General features: G+C 38.0%; 1 protein-coding gene across 2 annotated transcripts in view; it reads left to right on the top strand.

Moving 5' to 3' along the window:
* Window positions 1-18,920, top strand: part of COL9A3 (collagen type IX alpha 3 chain) — a 727,303-nt gene that overhangs the window by 188,169 nt on the left and 520,214 nt on the right. For both annotated transcript variants that reach the window (XM_044090399.1, XM_044090400.1), the window contains exon 7: window positions 5,521-5,544. In XM_044090399.1, coding sequence (XP_043946334.1) covers window positions 5,521-5,544 — 24 coding nt within the window. The remainder of the gene's footprint in view (window positions 1-5,520; window positions 5,545-18,920) is intronic.

Below are 18,920 nucleotides of genomic sequence, written 5' to 3' on the forward strand. Positions count from 1 at the left end.
AGTACATACCACATCATTGCTAGCTATAGATTCCCCACCATGAACCAGGACAAGCACACCACCTACCTGGAATCCCTCACCATACAGGCCAGCATCTTAGTCATGGGAGATTTTAACTATCCTTTCATAGCCTGGGGGATATACACAAGCAAAAACACGCTTGCCCAGAGGTTCCTGGACTTCTGGAACAGATGGTCTGCATCCTCACTTGGGGCTCTAATGTTCTGGACAAAGTACCCCCAAACATGGGGGTCAATGTACTTCCCCATGCATATGATGTCTTCCCTGGTTAGGTCAGACCACAAATGAGACTCGTTTGAAGTAGTTACTGGAACTGACACCCTCACAGGAATAAAAATTATAAAAAACTTTACCAAAGCTAACTACAGCCTACTAAGTGGTGGTATAAAAAGCTTCACACCACCCACAATCACAGACATCAATGATCACTATGCAGAAGTGTACACAAAACCAGGTCTTTCTGTACAAACAAGCCACCATGGTGGACTTGAAATATAAACAGATTATATAACAAGAGGAAGAAACTGTTTTCCAAAAGCAAGAGGGATATCACTCTGCAAAGGAAGAGTTCCCGCCTAAGCCTAAACAAGAAAATCAAAAATCTGGTAAAGTCTTCTAAAGCAAATTATGAAACTAAAATTGCATCCATATCCAAGAATAATCATAAGGCATTCTTTAAATGTCTGAAGTCTAAAAGGGAATGCACAGCTATGTGCCGAACTGGTTGTAGGATGGGATCACTCATACTATACCGTAAGATATCACCAACCTGCTAGCTGACAGATGCAGTGAAAACTTCAACCTCCTGTTCCTACTTACCATATCCCAAATCATACCTGACACCAGTCCACTGCCTATTATCTCTAGAGAACAGGTCATCACTGCACTCATCAAAGCCAAAAACACAGCCTTAGTGGGACTAGATAATATCCCAGGTTGTTTACTAAACAATCTAAGACAAGACCTAGCTATAATCCACTTGGCATTCTTTTTAATCATGGCTTGAGAACTGGCTATATTCCTGCATAATGGAGAACAGCAAAAGTAATCCCTCTCCACAAAGGTGGGCCATCAACTGACCTTGGGAACTACAGACCTATAAGTCTAACCAGCCTCATCTGCAAGGCTATGGAAAGAATTATCAAGGGCCTTATCAACAAGGACATAGGTGACCGCCAAATGCTGGACCCAACCCAGTTTGGCTTCGTTAAGGGTAGAGCTTGCTTATTAAACATGATAGACTTCTTCGAGAATGTCACCAAAGCCATGAATGAAGATAAGACAGTACACACAGTCTATCTCAACCTTGCCAAGGCTTTCAACACAATCCCCCACTCTGGCATCATTGAGAAACTCTCACAGTGGGGGATTAATCCTTTTGTTACTAGATGAGTAGCTAATTGACTCACTGACAGAATACACTGTCAAAATTGGTGATAACACCTCAATCAGTAGACCCGTCACCAGTGGAGTACCACAGGGGTCTGTGCTGGGCCCCTTACTGTTTGGTGTCTATTTCTCAGACATTCAGGCCAAAGTAGACAGCCTCTGGCTCAACAAGTTCGCTGATGATTGCAAACTAGGAGCAATCATTGAGTCCCCTAACAATGTCAACATATTACAAGAAGGACTAACACAAACAAATGATTGGTGCCAAAGACATGCTCTAAAACTAAATGCAAAAAAAATGCATTATTATTTCCTTTGACAAAACAGAAATCCCTACAAATTACAATATTGACAGCACCCCCTGAGTTCCAACCCAGTGGTGTGAGAATTGGAAATGCAGACTGATAGCAATCTGAACTTTGACCTCCAAGTTTCCACAGTAGTAAGGAAAGCCTTCTACATAGTCCACCTCATAATCAAGGGCATATCATTCAGGTCAAGGGATGTTATAACTCAACTGTATCCAAGCCTCATCAGACCACTAATAGAGTATAATGCACCCTTTTACATGTACCTCATCAGACACCTGCAGCAGCTGGAGAGACCTCAGAGGTTTCTCACCAAGAAAATACAGGGACCCCAATCCATGACCGATGTGGACAGGCTGAAAGCCCTATCACTTTACTCTATATCTTATAGGCTGCTTAGAGGTGACTTGTGCCTGGCCTGTGCAGCAATTTCCAACCCACACTAACGGAAATGCTGCACATCTGCAAGTCAAATGGGACAAGAGTCACTCTCTCTAGGGATCTTAACCTACCCTGTGTCATTAACAAATGCAGGACAGACAGATATGTCTCCCAGACACTGCTGCTTTACTGGAATAGACTTCCTATTCACATAAAACAGCACTCCTCACTAACCCTATTTAAATGCAACCTAGATAATTGGATGGGAGACTACAAATTCGCCCCTGGGGTGGTACCCATGTCCCTAATGGACAGGGGTAGCCTGTGTTGATTACAGACTCACTCTGTTCATAAATTCATTCTGCAAACTACCCAAAAAGAACAAATTGGAATACTTGGGATTAACATGGCTAAGCTTGTAAAGGCTCTAGGGCCACTAGCTTAGTAGCCTCCTATGTTCATTAAAGATGAAAGAATATTTTACCAGTCTAAGACTGCTGGAAAGAACTGGAGAAAGATGGGCAGGCAAAGACATAATGTCTCCAAGGAGCTGAAAAGGACATCAGTTGAGTCTGAAGGAGTATAACACACAGTTTAAGTATTTGTCCTTTAGAACATTTTTAAAAGGGGCTTTTTAAGTTTTGATAAAACTGTCTGACAAAAACTTGGGAGAAGATGCTCCCAGGGAACTGTAAGCAGACAGTTTTGATATCCAGCTATAAAGGCACATTAAGTAGAGGCTGAGAAACCCAGTGAACGTAATTTCACTGGTGCTAAAATGATGGAAACTGTACTTAAGTTTAGGCTTACAGAATTTCAAGGGCAAAGTGAATTCCAACACAGACTGGTTTTAGGTAAAGATCATCAGTGATTGGGTCACCAAGGAGATCTCTAGAAGTAATCCTGTGAAGATAACGTATTCAGGATTTTAACAAAGCCTTTGACTTAGTCCTGCAGTACAGACCGATAACAAAATGAGAGCATCAGATTTGGGTAGCAGACCATGTAGGTAGATGAAGAGTTGGTGAGGTAACTGAGAACAGAGTGTAACAAAGGGGGTACTCAGAGGATAAAAAGTGTGACAAGCATTGTTCCACAGGATACGGTCCTGGGCCCCACCCTACTGAATGTGTTCACCTCATAGAGTGTTGGAAAACTGAATCAGTCTGTGTGTGAGCCTGAAGAGGGACATAAAGAAACTGGACACATGGTCTCAAAGATGGAAGCTTCACTTCAGTCCATTCAACTGCATGGTGCTGCAATTCAAAAACAAAATATATAATTGAAAGAGCAAAACTGTGGAACAGGAAATTAACCTGGTGTTTATTATGGACATCATAAGTCCTCAAGCTTTGAATGGGCAGCAACAAAGGGAAATCAGACAGCAAGATCTGTATTGGAGAGTTGGAATCGTTGCCCCTATATTAGGCCGCGTTCACTATTCAAGTCTGAAATACATTCATACTGAGACCACACCCTGAAAGTGAAACTACCAAAATAACCGAATCCGGAAAATGTGAAATTCAAAGCCAAAAACAGATGTGAAGAATATATTCTGTATAAGTGTACATGCAAGGACAGCAAGCCCCCTGCAGTTTCATGTAAGGGGCTGTGACCCCCTAATACTTAATTCTTGTCATGCTAACATTGCAGAGCCTTCTAGAGTTGCGCAGTACTTGGGTTTCTCTGAAACCAGGAACTGCACTAATCTCAGAGACCATGAAACCCCCTTTGTTGCACTCTATGAGAATAATGAAGTAACATGGGGGTGGGCGGCTGTGGGGTGCAAAAGGCAGAAAATGGCTCGTATGTCTGTAGTAGTGATGATCTGATATTTAATAGTGTCTCAGTAAGGATAGTGTACTTAATGCAGTTCCAGTTTCATGCTTTTGGTGTCAGTATTTTGAAATTCATTGATGTGCTGTTAAGATTACTTGTTTGCCACACCTGAAGTACTGCAAGCAGTTTTGAAGGCCTTAAGCAGAACGGAGCTTGCAGTGCTGGACTGGATACAGAGGAAGGCAAATAGGGTAGCAAAGGGAATCAAATGAATTACATATGAGGAAAGGCTAAAGGAGTGTCACTTCTTCATGAGTAAAAAGGTGAAGCAAAGCATGTGATGTGACTCTTTAAAGTACTAAGGAATAAACTTCATGATGGTATTCAGGTAAGGGAGAACAGGGTAGGTGGGAGGGGCCATAGTAAGCACATGAAACAACACACTTTTTTTTTTGTTACAGGGCAGGTGGTTAACAAATGAAATCAAGTTGCAAAAGCAGTATAGAATTCCTAAAGGAATATGAAGAAGGAAGGAGGAGCTGTAGCCTTGGACTTGCTGGAACATTTGGGGGGACCATATAGAGCCACAGTCTCACTTCTATTGTTTTATATAACTGAAATGGGATATATGGCAACTCACTGAATCACTATTCAGACAATTACAACACAGTCAAAAGACCACAACTGCATCAGCATTTTGTCAGTTCATAAAATGGACTGAAATAATATCATAACATGTCATTTTTACAGGGATAAGGTCGTACAATCTCCCCATGTTGAAGCCTCTGTCTTTAAACCTCCTACTCAGATGTTATCACTTCAAGGAAACACAACCTCGGGGAATAAAACAAAAAATCACTTCTCTGTGATTGTATAATTTCCCCATAGTTGCTTGTCCTTGGAGTGTTAATATTTAAGTAGAAATGATATGGGGGAGGGCTTGCTACCCTGCACACATTGTTTAGATTTTTTATTTTTTTTTTTTAGTTATATGGTGACCACGGTATATTAAACAAGACACACTGCTGGAACATAGAAGCTTGGAAAATGATGGTCTGTTTCTTATCACTTGTAACATCTCACATGATCACAAACATGACGAAATTACACAGTGGTTTTGTTCAAATGGTGCCATACCACACAACCATACTTATGTAAAGACATTTAAAAGACAAAAGAGATTGCCACAGCCATTGTTAATCAGTTTGCTTAGTAGCAGAATCTGGTGAATCCACCATTCTGGGTAACAGAATCTGGTGAATCTGTTTTGCCATTCTGGGTAACAGAATCTGGTGAATCTGTTTTGCCATTCTGGGTAACAGAATCTGGTGAATCTGTTTTGCCATTCTGGGTAACAGAATATGGTGAATCTGTTTTGCCATTCTGGGTAACAGAATATGGTGAATCTGTTTTGCCATTCTGGGTAACAGAATATGGTGAATCTGTTTTGCCATTCTGGGTAACAGAATATGGTGAATCTGTTTTGCCATTCATGTTTATTTTATCTTATATTTGTAAAACTGATGTTGCTTGGTGTCGTTCGCATGGGGGGAGCTGTATTTTCAAATGTGAGCTTTACATCTTTTGGCACGTCTTAAGATACAGGTTCTGAATTAATTCTAACTTTCTTTATGTTTTTCAGGTGAGAGGACCCCCTGGACCACCAGTAAGTAGCACAGTAGTTTAAGAAGCTGACCAGTTCATATTTAAACTTACAATTCAAATTAAAAAAAGGTCTTAGCTACAGGGCTGGCTAGCATTTATTCCCAGGATAACCATCCTTATCTGGTTATAAATATGCTGTATACTTATTTGGGTATGTTATTGTGCTGCTGTTTGCAGTATATCTGATGCTAGAAACTTTATACCTAAATGCCAAATACCATTTGTCACATAACTGCACATTATATTAAATATTATTTTGTTTACTTGTAGGAGCATAAAATGTTAGCTCTTGTCACCTAAATGTACTAGTATTCATAACTTCACAGGAAGGATTGGTATGAGCAAAAATATTATAATTGTAGAACGATTATTCTTTTACTTAGTAGGCCCTGTGTCATATTGCCAGTATGTGGACCCCATAACCATCTAATATCCTGTATTGGTGACCATAAAGATGACTTTGGCTGTCTGCTGTCCATGGTTAATCTATTTCTATCTATGTGAACATTTCTTTGCTGGTTTTCTATATGACTTGGTGGGCTGTAAGTTTGTACAGTTGCTCCAGCTGAAAGAAAACAGTCAAAATGTCACCAAGGTTGTCGTTCTCTTCCTTGCCTGGATATCCAAAAGTTCTCCTCTATTCATGGTAACAAATAGTGTTGTTCTATGACGTTTAAAGTTCCAATATTGTCATACCCTTTAAAATGAAGAAAAGGTTCCAAATACCTTAAACAGTATTGCAACATAAAACAAGATGGCCGACAATTTAATTTATGAACTTAAATAAAACGTTCCCAAAGTCTGACCATTTGTACTCTTTTCATAATTATATACCTGTGGTTCAGTGAGGGAAGCCCTTCCTTTATATGGGGGCATGTCAGTCCACTGAAGGCGATTTCAGCAAATGCAAAGAAACTGAAACCATCTTTGACGAAGGTGGTACCTTTTTCACCACTGCTGTGCAAACTCTGATTTGCTACATGTTATCCGAGGGTGTGTGGGGGCTTCCCACCCTGAAAAAAATTGCTTCAATGTCCGCTGAAGGCAGTTCCAGTAAACTAGTGGTTTTGGTTTATTTGCATTCGCTGAAACCACCTTCGATGGATCAACATGAATCCCCTTTACACAGTACATGTTTTTAATGTATTATAGTAGTCAGAAATCATGCACTTTTTTCTTAAAATTTGTATAATAGTATTAACTATTTGTTTAATAACTATTTTATTATTAAAAAACAAGTAATCTCCGTGGTATCGCCGAAGTCTCAAAACAACCCACTAAAGTCTAGTGGGTCTAAAAACAAAACAGTGTAAGAAACTTCTCTGTGTGGAAGATTTTCATTCCCTATATTTCTAGTTAATCACTGTATATTAATCAGATCAGACAATAGTAGTAGAAGTAGTGAACTTAATAAAGGATTTTCGACTGGAAACAGACTTGCCTGCCTTGCTTGGATTACTTTCGAATACTTAGTAATGCTGTAGAATTATATATTTTCTATTATTACTTTTGACTTGAGTTTACGTTCGCTACTTCTACTACTATTGTCTGATCTGATTAATATACAGTGATTAACTAGAAATATATGGACTGAAAATCTTCCACACAGAGAAGTTTCTTACACTGTTCTATTTTATTATTAACTGATCAAACACCATCTAATTGTTTAGTACTGCCTTTAGCTTTATCATTTTGTCCAAATCTCACATCTCAATTAAGTATGATTCCACATCCAAATGTTGATTTTATTCCACTCTGTCCTTCATTTTTAAATCCTTTTCTTTATGTTCCCTCACCCCCAAACTTCCACCCTTATTTTTGTGCACTGCCCTGCATTTATCAGTTCAGTGCCTGTAACTGACCCAAGGCAAGAGTGATTTGGACAAAAGGTCTTCATCACTGCTTGGATTAATGGAAGAGATTGTTAGCTACCTTATGTTGCTTCAGTGACATCTGTGTAATGCTGATGACAGCACTTTAACTTGGCACTCCTGCATTCACAAGGGTGTGTGCACGTCATCCTTGCAGCTAATAAGATTATGTCATTGGATTCACAAGGGTGTGTGCACGTCATCCTTGCAGCTAATAAGATTATGTCATTAGATTCTCAAGGGTGTGTGCAACGTCATCCTTGCAGCTAATAAGATTATTTCATTGGATTCACAAGGGTGCGTGCAACATCATCCTTGCAGCTAATAAGATTATGTCATTGGATTCACAAGGGTGTGTGCACGTCATCCTTGCAGCTAATAAGATTATGTCATTGGATTCACAAGGGTGCGTGCAACGTCATCCTTCCAGCTAATAAGATTATTTCATTGGATTCACAAGGGTGCGTGCAACGTCATCCTTCCAGCTAATAAGATTATGTCATTGGATTCACAAGGGTGTGTGCATGTCATCCTTGCAGCTAATAAGATTGTCATTGGATTCACAAGGGTGTGCGCACGTCATCCTTGCAGCTAATAAGATTATTTCATTGGATTCATAAGGGTGTGTGCACGTCATCCTTGCAGCTAATAAGATTGTCATTGGATTCACAAGGGTGTGTGCACGTTATCCTTGCAGCTAATAAGATGATGTCATTGGATTCACAAGGGTGTGTGCACATCATCCTTGCAGCTAATAAGATTGTCACTGGATTCACAAGGCTGCGTGCAACGTCATCCTTCCAGCTAATAAGATTATTTCATTGGATTCACAAGGGTGCGTGCAACGTCATCCTTCCAGCAGTAATAAGATTATGTCATTGGATTCACAAGGGTGTGTGCACGTCATCCTTGCAGCTAATAAGATTATGTCATTGGATTCACAAGGGTGTGTGCATGTCATCCTTGCAGCTAATAAGATTATGTCATTGTCTAGCCACTGTACTCCAGACCTGTGCCTGAACTCAGTACTGTAATACTGATGCACTGTATTTGTAACATTTGGGAGTACCTTACTGCCTGTCCCCCAGACTTGTGCCTGAAGGCAGTAATGTTAATACTGATGCACCACATTCGTAAGCTATGGGAGTATCTTATTGTCTATCCCTTTGCTCCAGGGCTAGCTAGTCGAACTCTAGTTGGTGTCGGCAAAAACCTTCCTGCCAGCAAGCCAACTTTCTCTTTCTTTGTTGCTTCCCCTCATTCATGCACAAATAAAAAATATTCTGTAAACTAAATCTATTTGTCTAAAATCTGTCAGCATAATATTAGGTACTGGTACAACATTCCACAGTGTATTCACATGTAAACGCATAGCAATGGGTAAGTCCTGGGAGATAATTGTTTAGAAAAATAAGAAATATTTGTCTCGTGACTCACTCTTATTCTTTAGTATACAGACAGAAGTAATGGATACATACTTCCAGTGACTCACTCTTATTCTTTAGTATACAGACAGAAGTAATGGATACATACTTCCAGTGACTCACTCTTATTCTTTAGTATACAGACAGAAGTAATGGATACATACTTCCAGTGACTCACTCTTATTCTTTAGTATACAGACAGAAGTAATGGATACACACTTCCATATCTACTTCTGTGTGAGGAGGTCTTCCAAGTAGAAAGCTAATGGCATTTCCTCTTCTAATACTACAGACTTGGGATATTTCAAAATATTCTTTCATGTATGCACTTTGGAGTGTTCTAGCTACCTGCCTTTGCATGCCATGATGTCAAACAGGCTAGGGATGGCATGCTTTCCCCTTGTACCCCTCACTATGACCCAAACATTGGGTTTACAGATCAAGTTGATAAGGTAAATACATATCTGTTGTACCTGACATGGTACACATTTTGCAGTGAGTAACTTGTTCTGTAGAATCCCAAGCATGGAGAATTAACCTCTCTCAAGGATCAAGTCAGGAAGGTCTAAAGAAAGAGGCCACAAAGGCTACGTTTTGTAGCACCAGGATGCCGAAGGAAGCAAAATTGCAGAATCATAGTCCAAGCAAAAGTGCTTGTTGAAGCTGTGAACTGATGACCAAGTGACCACATAACAGATGTCTGTAATGACCATCATAAAGTGGCAGGAAGCAACTTGCTAAGACTACTGGGAGCCAGTCGTCCAGGTAGGGGACCGTGACACTTCTTCCACTAAGACTGGTACCTTATTAACTACTACTCTGACTACAGAGTAGAGACCAAACAGCAACTCACTGCACTTAAGATAATGTGCACCTAGAGGAAATAGAATGAAATCTCTGTTGCACATTCCAATCATCAATGTGTCAAAAAGGTATCTACCATGTCCAGTGACATCATCTGGATAATTTGCAACAGCACTATGTTACCCCCTTAGAGAATCATCAACCAGAATTTGCTGTACAAGATGCAGATGTTAAAGTCACTGAGGTCTTGTGTAACCAGGAGGTCTTCTTTCCCCTTCAGAACGAGGAAATGAAACAGCAGGAGTCTGTATTTCTCAGAGGAATTGAAGATCTTGTTTACCCTTCAGAAAAAGATAGTCTGGTTCTGTTCTATGAGTTTTGCAGAGACCGCTTTGTCTCTGAGCAAAGCCCAGTCTTTGGAAACCTAATTAGCTCTAAGCTGTTACTTTCTGTTACCATGCATAGAGTCAACTGATTTGTGGTGATAACACTCACAGCTGGGCAGACTGAGAAAACAGCCCCTGGATGTGCAGCCCTACATGATCACATTCATATCTGGGGCAGACTCAGAGAACAGCTCCTGTACATGCTGAACAGTAAAGGAGGACAAAGCCAGGAACAAATAGCTGCCCAAAAGCCACAGGACACGGATATCACCAATGGAATAAAAATGACTGTGAATAGTCAAAAACACTTTATTGCAACCAAAATTAATCCATTGTTTTTTGGTTTCAATACAGTGTTCTTGACTATTCACAGTCGTTTTTATTCCACTGGTGATATCCGTGTCCTGTGGCTTTTGGGCAGCTATTTGTTCCTGTACATGCTGTCCTACATGATTACATTCATAGCTGGGGCAGATCAGAGAACAGCCATATATAAAATTCAGCACTGTGACTTCTGTTTTGGCGAAACTGCCCTCTGTGGGGAAATGGTTGGCACAGCCTTGTGGAGGAAGAACTGGGTGATGCTTACAGCCATTCTTATTTTATAAAAGTGACTTTTTCCTAGCAAACTGAAATGGCCAAGAAGAAGAGAATGGGGCAAGGAGCACTTTTAATACTCTTCACAATAGTCAGGACATGTTTACCTTTTTGGATATCCTTAAACAGATCCTGGGAGGTCTGAATAAATGGACTACCATCACAGAAAGGGGCAAAAACTAGTCTGCAAAATATCATCTTTAAAACAGAATCTGACCCATACAGTCCACTGCAGAAACATTCCTGAGCCCTTTGCCCTCTTCACAGCATTAACACAGTCAAAGATTCAGCCGGATTTATATATATGACTAAAAGCAGAAGAAAATGGAGAAGGAGAAGACCACAGCATAAAACCAACGATTATTTCGAATCCAAGAACTCAATGAATACCAACAGTAAGCGCTTTCACATCCAATTGATGCTTCTTCAGACTTCATTAAAACAAAACATTCTCTCCATTTAAATACATCATCAATTAAATTAAGTAACCAATTAATCAATCAGTTTCTAATCTTAAAGGAAAAAACCCTTTAAAACATAATAAAAAAACACGTTTTTACTAAACGTATTTATAAAAATATATATAAAAAATCTTTTAAAATTTTATTTAAATTTTCTAGCGGCAAGTAAAGGTTTTATGGATGCCCGTTCATTAAGACCAGGGCACTTGTCAGCCTGCAGCTTAATTATCCAATGGAGTTCTTTTTGTTCGGTAACATTTTTCTTATCTCCTAACCTTAAGACACATTCTATCCTACATATGACTAAAAATTGAAAGGTATGTGTTCTATTAACCCTTTTATGTTTAGCTAATACACTTCTTTCAGTATCATCATTACATATAGCCGAAATATGTTCCCTAACCCTGTCACGGAGGGACCTATTCGTCATACCTACATAGAATGATGAGCAGTCATTACAAACTGCCAGATATATCAGATAGTTAGTGGTGCAGGTAGCCTTAACTTTAAATTCATATCTAATGCCAGTTATAGGGTGTATAAAAATATTATCCCTGCTCAAAACCTCACATATATTACACTTGCTGCAGGATATTAAATATGGTTGATCTACTGGTTTATTGTGCGAATATTGTTTATTCGAACTGCACAGCAATCTCTTTAAATTCTTTTTATTTTTGCATTTAAAGTGTGGTTTATCTCCCACAAGCTCTTTAATTTGTGCATCAGATTCCAAAATAGACCAATTGCGTTTCACAACGTCCCTTACTGCATCAATATTACCAGAATAGTGAAGACTTAAAAGTGTCATATTCATATTGTAATTACCTTTTTTATTTTTACTAACAGTCCTGGTTTTCAGATTAGTATCACTCATATATGGTTTGGCTTTTGTACTTCTTAAATTTTTAACATATCCAAGGTTATAATCAATTTCTTCCAACTTATATTTATGTTCAACCAACTCACCCTTAAAGGTGTCCAGGTCATTCATAAAAGTTATATCGTTGGCATTTAACCTTGATATCCTCATTCCTGGTCCCTTTATTATATTTCTATATACATGTGCAGGATGCATGCTATCTCGAGATAAGATGCAATTTCTTCGACATGTTTTTCTATATAAAGTAGTAGAAAAAATACCATCATGATTTTTCATAATAGCCACATCTAAAAAATCTATCATTGTCTTAGAAGCCCTCAATGTACACTTCAAAAAACTTGTACTTCCATTTAAATATTCTACAAATTGCATTAACTGCATATATGATCCGGTCCAAATTAAAAAAAAGACCATCTACAAAACGTTTATATAAATAAACATATGTCTTATAGGTGTCATTCATCAAAATGGCTTTCTCCTCCCATTGTGCCAACACAATATTTGCGTAACTGTTGGCACACGGTGTGCCCATCGCAACACCTACCTGTTGCAAGTAATATTTCCCTTCAAATAACATCACATTATTCTCCAATATAATTTCAAGTAGCATACATATTAAATCAGTTTGTATTGCATCATATGTGCTATTGTTCCCTAAATACACTTTCACTGCCACAATACCATAAGGATGTGGTATGACTGTAAATAAAGAGTTAACATCCAAGGTTACCAACCAACTTTCCTTTAACATACTCTGATTATTCACAATAACAGACGATAAATCACATAACAGTTGTTGGCTACCCTTTAAAACCTGTTCAGACCCATCAACAGGCCTCAACCACTTCTCAACAAAGACTGATAGTGGATGGGTAATCCACCCTCTATCGGACACAATTGGTCTTAGTGGAGGGTTGCTAGGATTTTTATGCAGCTTGGGTTGGCCCTGAATTAAAGGTATAAGTGGATGCAAGACCAAAAAGTAATCTAATAATTGCATGGAAATTATATGACTCAAAAAGCAGTCATTTAGCGTACTAAAAACATAACTACAGATCGAATCTCTATCTGATAATGTTATATTCTTATATATTAACACATCATTTAGCATATTATTCATTTCATTCTCATAAAATGAGGTGTCCAATATCATAATCCCCCCCCCCTTATCAGCTGGTCTAATGCATATGGATTTGTCATTCTGTAATGCTCGTAGAGCTTTAAATTAACTAGCTGTTAAATTGTGAAATTTTCCTTTCATATTCCTTCCACCTTGCATAAAAACAGACATTAAATCATTCTCACACACATTACAAAATGTTTCTAAAGATGCATTACGCACAGGTATAAACGTACTAGTTTTTTTTAAATTATTTAAAAGATTTGATCTGTAGTTATGTTTTTAGTACGTATGATGCAATACAAACTGATTTAATATGTATGCTACTTGAAATTATATTGGAGAATAATGTGATGTTATTTGAAGGGAAATATTACTTGCAACAGGCAGGTGTTGCGATGGGCACACTGTGTGCCAATAGTTACGCAAATATTGTGTTGGCACAATGGGAGGAGAAAGCCATTTTGATGAATGACACCTATAAGACATATGTTTATTTATATAAACGTTTTGTAGATGATCTTTTTTTAATTTGGGCCGGATCATATATGCAGTTAATGCAATTTGTAGAATATTTAAATGGAAGTACAAGTTTTTTGAAGTTTACATTGAAGGCTTCTAAGACAATGATAGATTTTTTAGATGTGGCCATTATGAAAAATCATGATGGTATTTTTTCTACTACTTTATATAGAAAAACATGTCGAAGAAATTGCATCTTATCTCGAGATAGCATGCATCCTGCACATGTATATAGAAATATAATAAAGGGACCAGGAATGAGGATATCAAGGTTAAATGCCAACAATATAACTTTTATGAATGACCTGGACACCTTTAAGGTTGAGTTGGTTGAACGTAAATATAAGTTGGAAGAAATTGATTATAATCTTGGATATGTTAAAAATTTAAGAAGTACAAAAGCCAAACCATATATGAGTGATACTAATCTGAAAACCAGGACTGTTAGTAAAAATAAAAAAGGTAATTACAATATGAATATGACACTTTTAAGTCTTCACTATTCTGGTAATATTGATGTAGTAAGGGACATTGTGAAACGCAATTGGTCTATTTTGGAATCTGATGCACAAATTAAAGAGCTTGTGGGAGATAAACCACACTTTAAATGCAAAAATAAAAAGAATTTAAAGAGATTGCTGTGCAGTTAGAATAAACAACATTCGCACAATAAACCAGTAGATCAACCATATTTAATATCCTGTGGCAAATGTGAAGTTTGGAGCAGGGATAATATTTTTATACACCCTATAACTGGCATTAGATATGAATTTAAAGTTAAGGCTACCTGCACCACTAACGATCTGATATATCTGGCAGTTTGTAATGATTGCTCATCATTCTATGTCGGTATGACGAATAGGTCCCTCCGTGACAGGGTTAGGGAACATATTTTGGCTATACGTAATGATGATACTGAAAGAAGTGTGTTAGCTAAACATATAAGGGTTAATAGAACGCATACCTTTCAATTTTTAGTCATATGTAGGATAGAATGTGGCTTAAGGTTAGGAGATAAGAAAAATGTTACCGAACAAAAAGAACTCCACTGGATAATTAAGCTGCAGGCTGACAAGTGCCCTGGTCTTAATGAACGGGCATCCATAAAACCTTTACTTGCCGCTAGAAGATTTAAATAAAATTTTAAAAGATTTTTTATATATATTTTTATAAATACGTTTAGTAAAAACATATGTGTTTTTTTATTATGTTTTAAAGGGTTTTTTCCTTTAAGATTGGAAATTGATTGATTAATTGGTTAATTTAATTGATATATTTAAATGGAGAAAATGTTTTGTTTTAATGAAGTCTGAAGAAGCATCAATTGGATGTGAAAGCGCTTACTGTTGGTATTCATTGAATTCTTGGATTTGAATAAATCATTGGTTTTATGCTGTGGTCTTCTCGTTCTCCATTTTCTTCTACTTTTGCTCATTGGTTTACATTTTTGGAGAAGTTGGAGTTTATCTACAGTGGCTGCATTTGTTGCTCTTTTTATATATATGACTGCCTACATTAGAAGCCTTACTGAGTGTGTTTTTTTTATCACAGACTCAGAGATGTCCATCAGTTGTTACAATGCCTGATCAACTAGGGAGGAGCAGAGCCTAGTCAAGTAATTAAAATGGCTACCATAAGTCCTAGCGTGCCAGAGAAAATCACAATCTTGCCTCCCTTGTCAAAATATTACACTCCTCCTCAGTGAAATGTGCAGTGTTCCTGGGATCCATACGGTTACCAATAGATCATACATGGGTCTGCCTTTGGAATGTTGGTGATGGTGTCATGCTATTCCACTGGAGCTCGTAGGAGGGCTCGGGGTTTCACAGAAGCAGAGAAAGTGGAATCCATATTGTTCCAGGCTTTACAAATAACATCCTTTAGGAAAGACTCAGAGTGCGATGAATGAGGACTCCTTGTTCTTCTTACTTGTATACTGGTTAAGGCATGTTTTGGGGGGATAACAAAGATTAACATACCAGTTCTTAGTAGGCATCATCAGCCTGAGAGTCTGTCCAAAGGAGGGCCATATGCTTGTAACTGTGGGAAGATTTGATCTTGTCATTAGGACCTATGGGTCCTCACACTTCCCATCCCATGTCCCTGAGAGAGACAAAGACAGTACCCTACCCCTAATTCCAGAAGCTGTGGCCTAGATTCACCCACTACTCATTATGATGAGTGTGCAAAAGGCAACCACAAGTTATTAGGCACAAGCGCATTGTCCTATGATGAAGCATATACCACAGATGGTGTGTGGTTTTCAAAAGCAGAGGGCCCAATACCGGATTTCCTATGACAGCCCCCCCCCCCCACAGCTATCAAACTAATGATATGTATTTGGTTACTATGCCAGCTCCATGGGACCATCTTTTGCAGGAGAACCAACAAAAGTATCCTCTGTTCTGGCCAGTAAGTAATGCCCAACTTGAGATGGGGATAAAGTTTGGAGAGAAGACTCCTCAGTCTGACTGCCACCACTAAGCCAGGACTGGTAGGGTCACAAATTCATATGGAAAAAAGACCTCTTAGTTTGCCACCAGTAAGCAAGGGTTGAGGGATTCAAAAGACCATGCCATGAAAGAGCAGATGTGAAGATGTTCTGGACACTATAACAATGGAGAGAAACCATAGTCATTCCCAGTAAGATCCCTCCCAAGGTTATTATTGAAGGCAGATGTCTCTTTATTTCTCCCAATATGGACCAATGACTAGGGGGAAGGACTTCCAAGATGACTGCATACTGATCAAAAGCTTTAATTTCAGCTCTCCCAGTGTAAAAACAGAAACTGAGTAAAGGAAGCCAGTAAAATGATCTTTTTTTGGTAAAATTCAGTTACTGGCTAGTAAGTACACTGCCTGGATTCCAACAAAGAAGAAATCTAGAGAACCTGAAAGAAAATCAACCAGAAAAAAAAACTAACTGGGAAGAATCCTTCAGCTGTTCAGCAAAAAGCAGTTCAAATTTCAACTTTCATGCAAGAGATGGCAAGTAATTTAGAGGAAAAAATCAAGCAAATATACTTAAAGTTGATTAAAATAAATGAAACATTGAAGGAATATATCAACTTAACAAAAGACTGGAAATAAGAGGAAGCTTTAACTAGCTATTCAGGTGAACTGATAAAACTGTAAAAATCAGAGGATGAAATGAAGAAAAGGTTGTCTGAGACTTCAAGAATAGGTATTTAAAAAAAAAAAAATAGCAGTGCTAGAACACAGCCCGCAGAGAAAGTCTACGATCTTCTGCTGTACCAGAAAATCTCAAAGAATAGACTGTACTAATTTTAGGAAAATACAAATAAGCAACAAGACTGGTGGTCCACAGCAATATTTGTTAATTGAAAGGGCACATCAAGTGTATGCCCCAAACCTGGCCATGTGAAAGAAGACAAGACCTATATTAGTAAAGAAGCAATTATACCAGCAGAAAGAGGTGATCCTGACAAAACTGTGACAGAAAGGAAAAGCACAAAAAATTGGAGATGAGTGTTTATGGAAAATGATTATTCATTGTAGATCAAGCAGAAGAGAAGCACATTTATCCTAATAAGGAAATGTTGAGGGGAAGGTGTGAGATTAAAGTTGTATCCAGCCGTCTTCAGAATATTTTCTTGGAGGATCAAAGACATTTTGGATGCAGAATGGGCTAAGGAGGAAATAAAAAAGTTTATTCACCAAAAAGTGAGACAGCAAGCAAGATGTGCTTCTGTTGTTCGTTCATCTGACAATAAAGCTCATAGAGAGACTTTGCCACTGAAACATTTTCCGTTCTTGTAAAGAAAACTGCTTGAAAGACAAAAAACACAGACGATGCCTAGTAGAATCTGCAGTACCTTGGAACTGAACCAAAGACTAGTGCTGGGAGATGACGATAATCAGGAAGAAGACCAGGAACACTGAAATTAATGAATAAATATCTAATTATAAAGCATCGATCACATCTGTGAACTATGGCTTTACAAGGAAAAGTAGCTGAGAGAGACAGGAATTTTGTTGACTTTGGTAAACTTGTGGGTCAACTGTAAAGCATGTACCATAGAAGGACACTAAACTGGGAAAAAGTAGTAACTATAAGTAAAACATGTTTTGTTCTTATTAGTGATATAAAACATTCCATGATATATAAACTGCACATTATATTATAAAGCTGTTTTGTATTGAGTGCAGTTAGGTGTATTTTAAATGGGGGGGGGGGCTTTTCAGTGACTGTTGTATATGCTAAATATATTAAAGTAAACAAGTGCTTTTTTTCTTAGTTATAAGAAATACAGGCTTTACACTATAACAAGATACAAAAGGCAGTACAGAAGCAAGTTTAAGTTAATATAATGCCGTAATTTTGGGCTGTTGAGGTGGGGGAGGAGTGTAGAAGTGTGCAGTGATTGCATATGTATAGAATCAAGATAATTTCCCTTGTTTTTACAAGGATTTGTGACCAGATTAATGTCATTGGCTTATAATATAAACACGTTTTTATAAGCAAAGAGGCTTTAAAAATAAGACAGAATGATGACAGACATGAAAAATGCCAAATTTCTTGCATCTGCAAAGATATTAGCTTGTTGCTTTTATCTTAGTTTCTTCTAACTCTTAGCAGATGTTCTCGGTAAGAGACATGAACTCTGCAGCTGAGGACATTTGGCTAGGGGAATTCTGTACATGGCATTCTGAGTGAAATTTACCAAGATTCCGTCATGTAAATATAGTTGTTGGTTGCTTTTTTTTCTCATTACTGACTACTTTTACATGGAGTTGAGCTGTCTGCATGTGCAAACAATTAATCTTGAGAGTTCTGAACATTCTTTGTTGAGGGAAATGCAACATTTAAAGGTACAATGGCATGAGGGTCAGCAAAAAATAGTCTGAAATTAAGGGAAGTGAATGAAAGATGGTAACCTCCCTATCAGACATACTACATTAGTGTGTTTACTACAACAGCGTACAATTTAGTTTTATTTAAAGGTAGCCAGCACACTTTTTCTTACAAGTTAATGCTTTCTGAAAGCATGGAATATGTGTTTCCACATCTGAGAGAGGAACAAAGCTGAGAAAAGAACAGACAGCTATAAGTGTAAGTGAGAACACAGGATGTAACATGGGCTTTAGCATGGGTAACCTTAATTTTACATTATGAAATGCCTGTGGATGCAGCAGTTAATTTGGGACACTTGTTCCTATCTGGAGGTTTAAACTTAATTTGTTGAAAATGTACATAGTTTTGTGTGTTTGCTGTAAGTTAGTAGGAGATGGGGTTGTTCTTAAAATGTATTTAGTTGTTTTAGGGTTTTCATTAAAGCAAAATGTCT

The sequence above is a fragment of the Protopterus annectens genome, chromosome 12.part0 (assembly GCF_019279795.1).
Source record: "Protopterus annectens isolate FY-2018-M chromosome 12.part0, PAN1.0, whole genome shotgun sequence".
In the NCBI taxonomy this organism is placed as follows: domain Eukaryota; kingdom Metazoa; phylum Chordata; order Ceratodontiformes; family Protopteridae; genus Protopterus; species Protopterus annectens.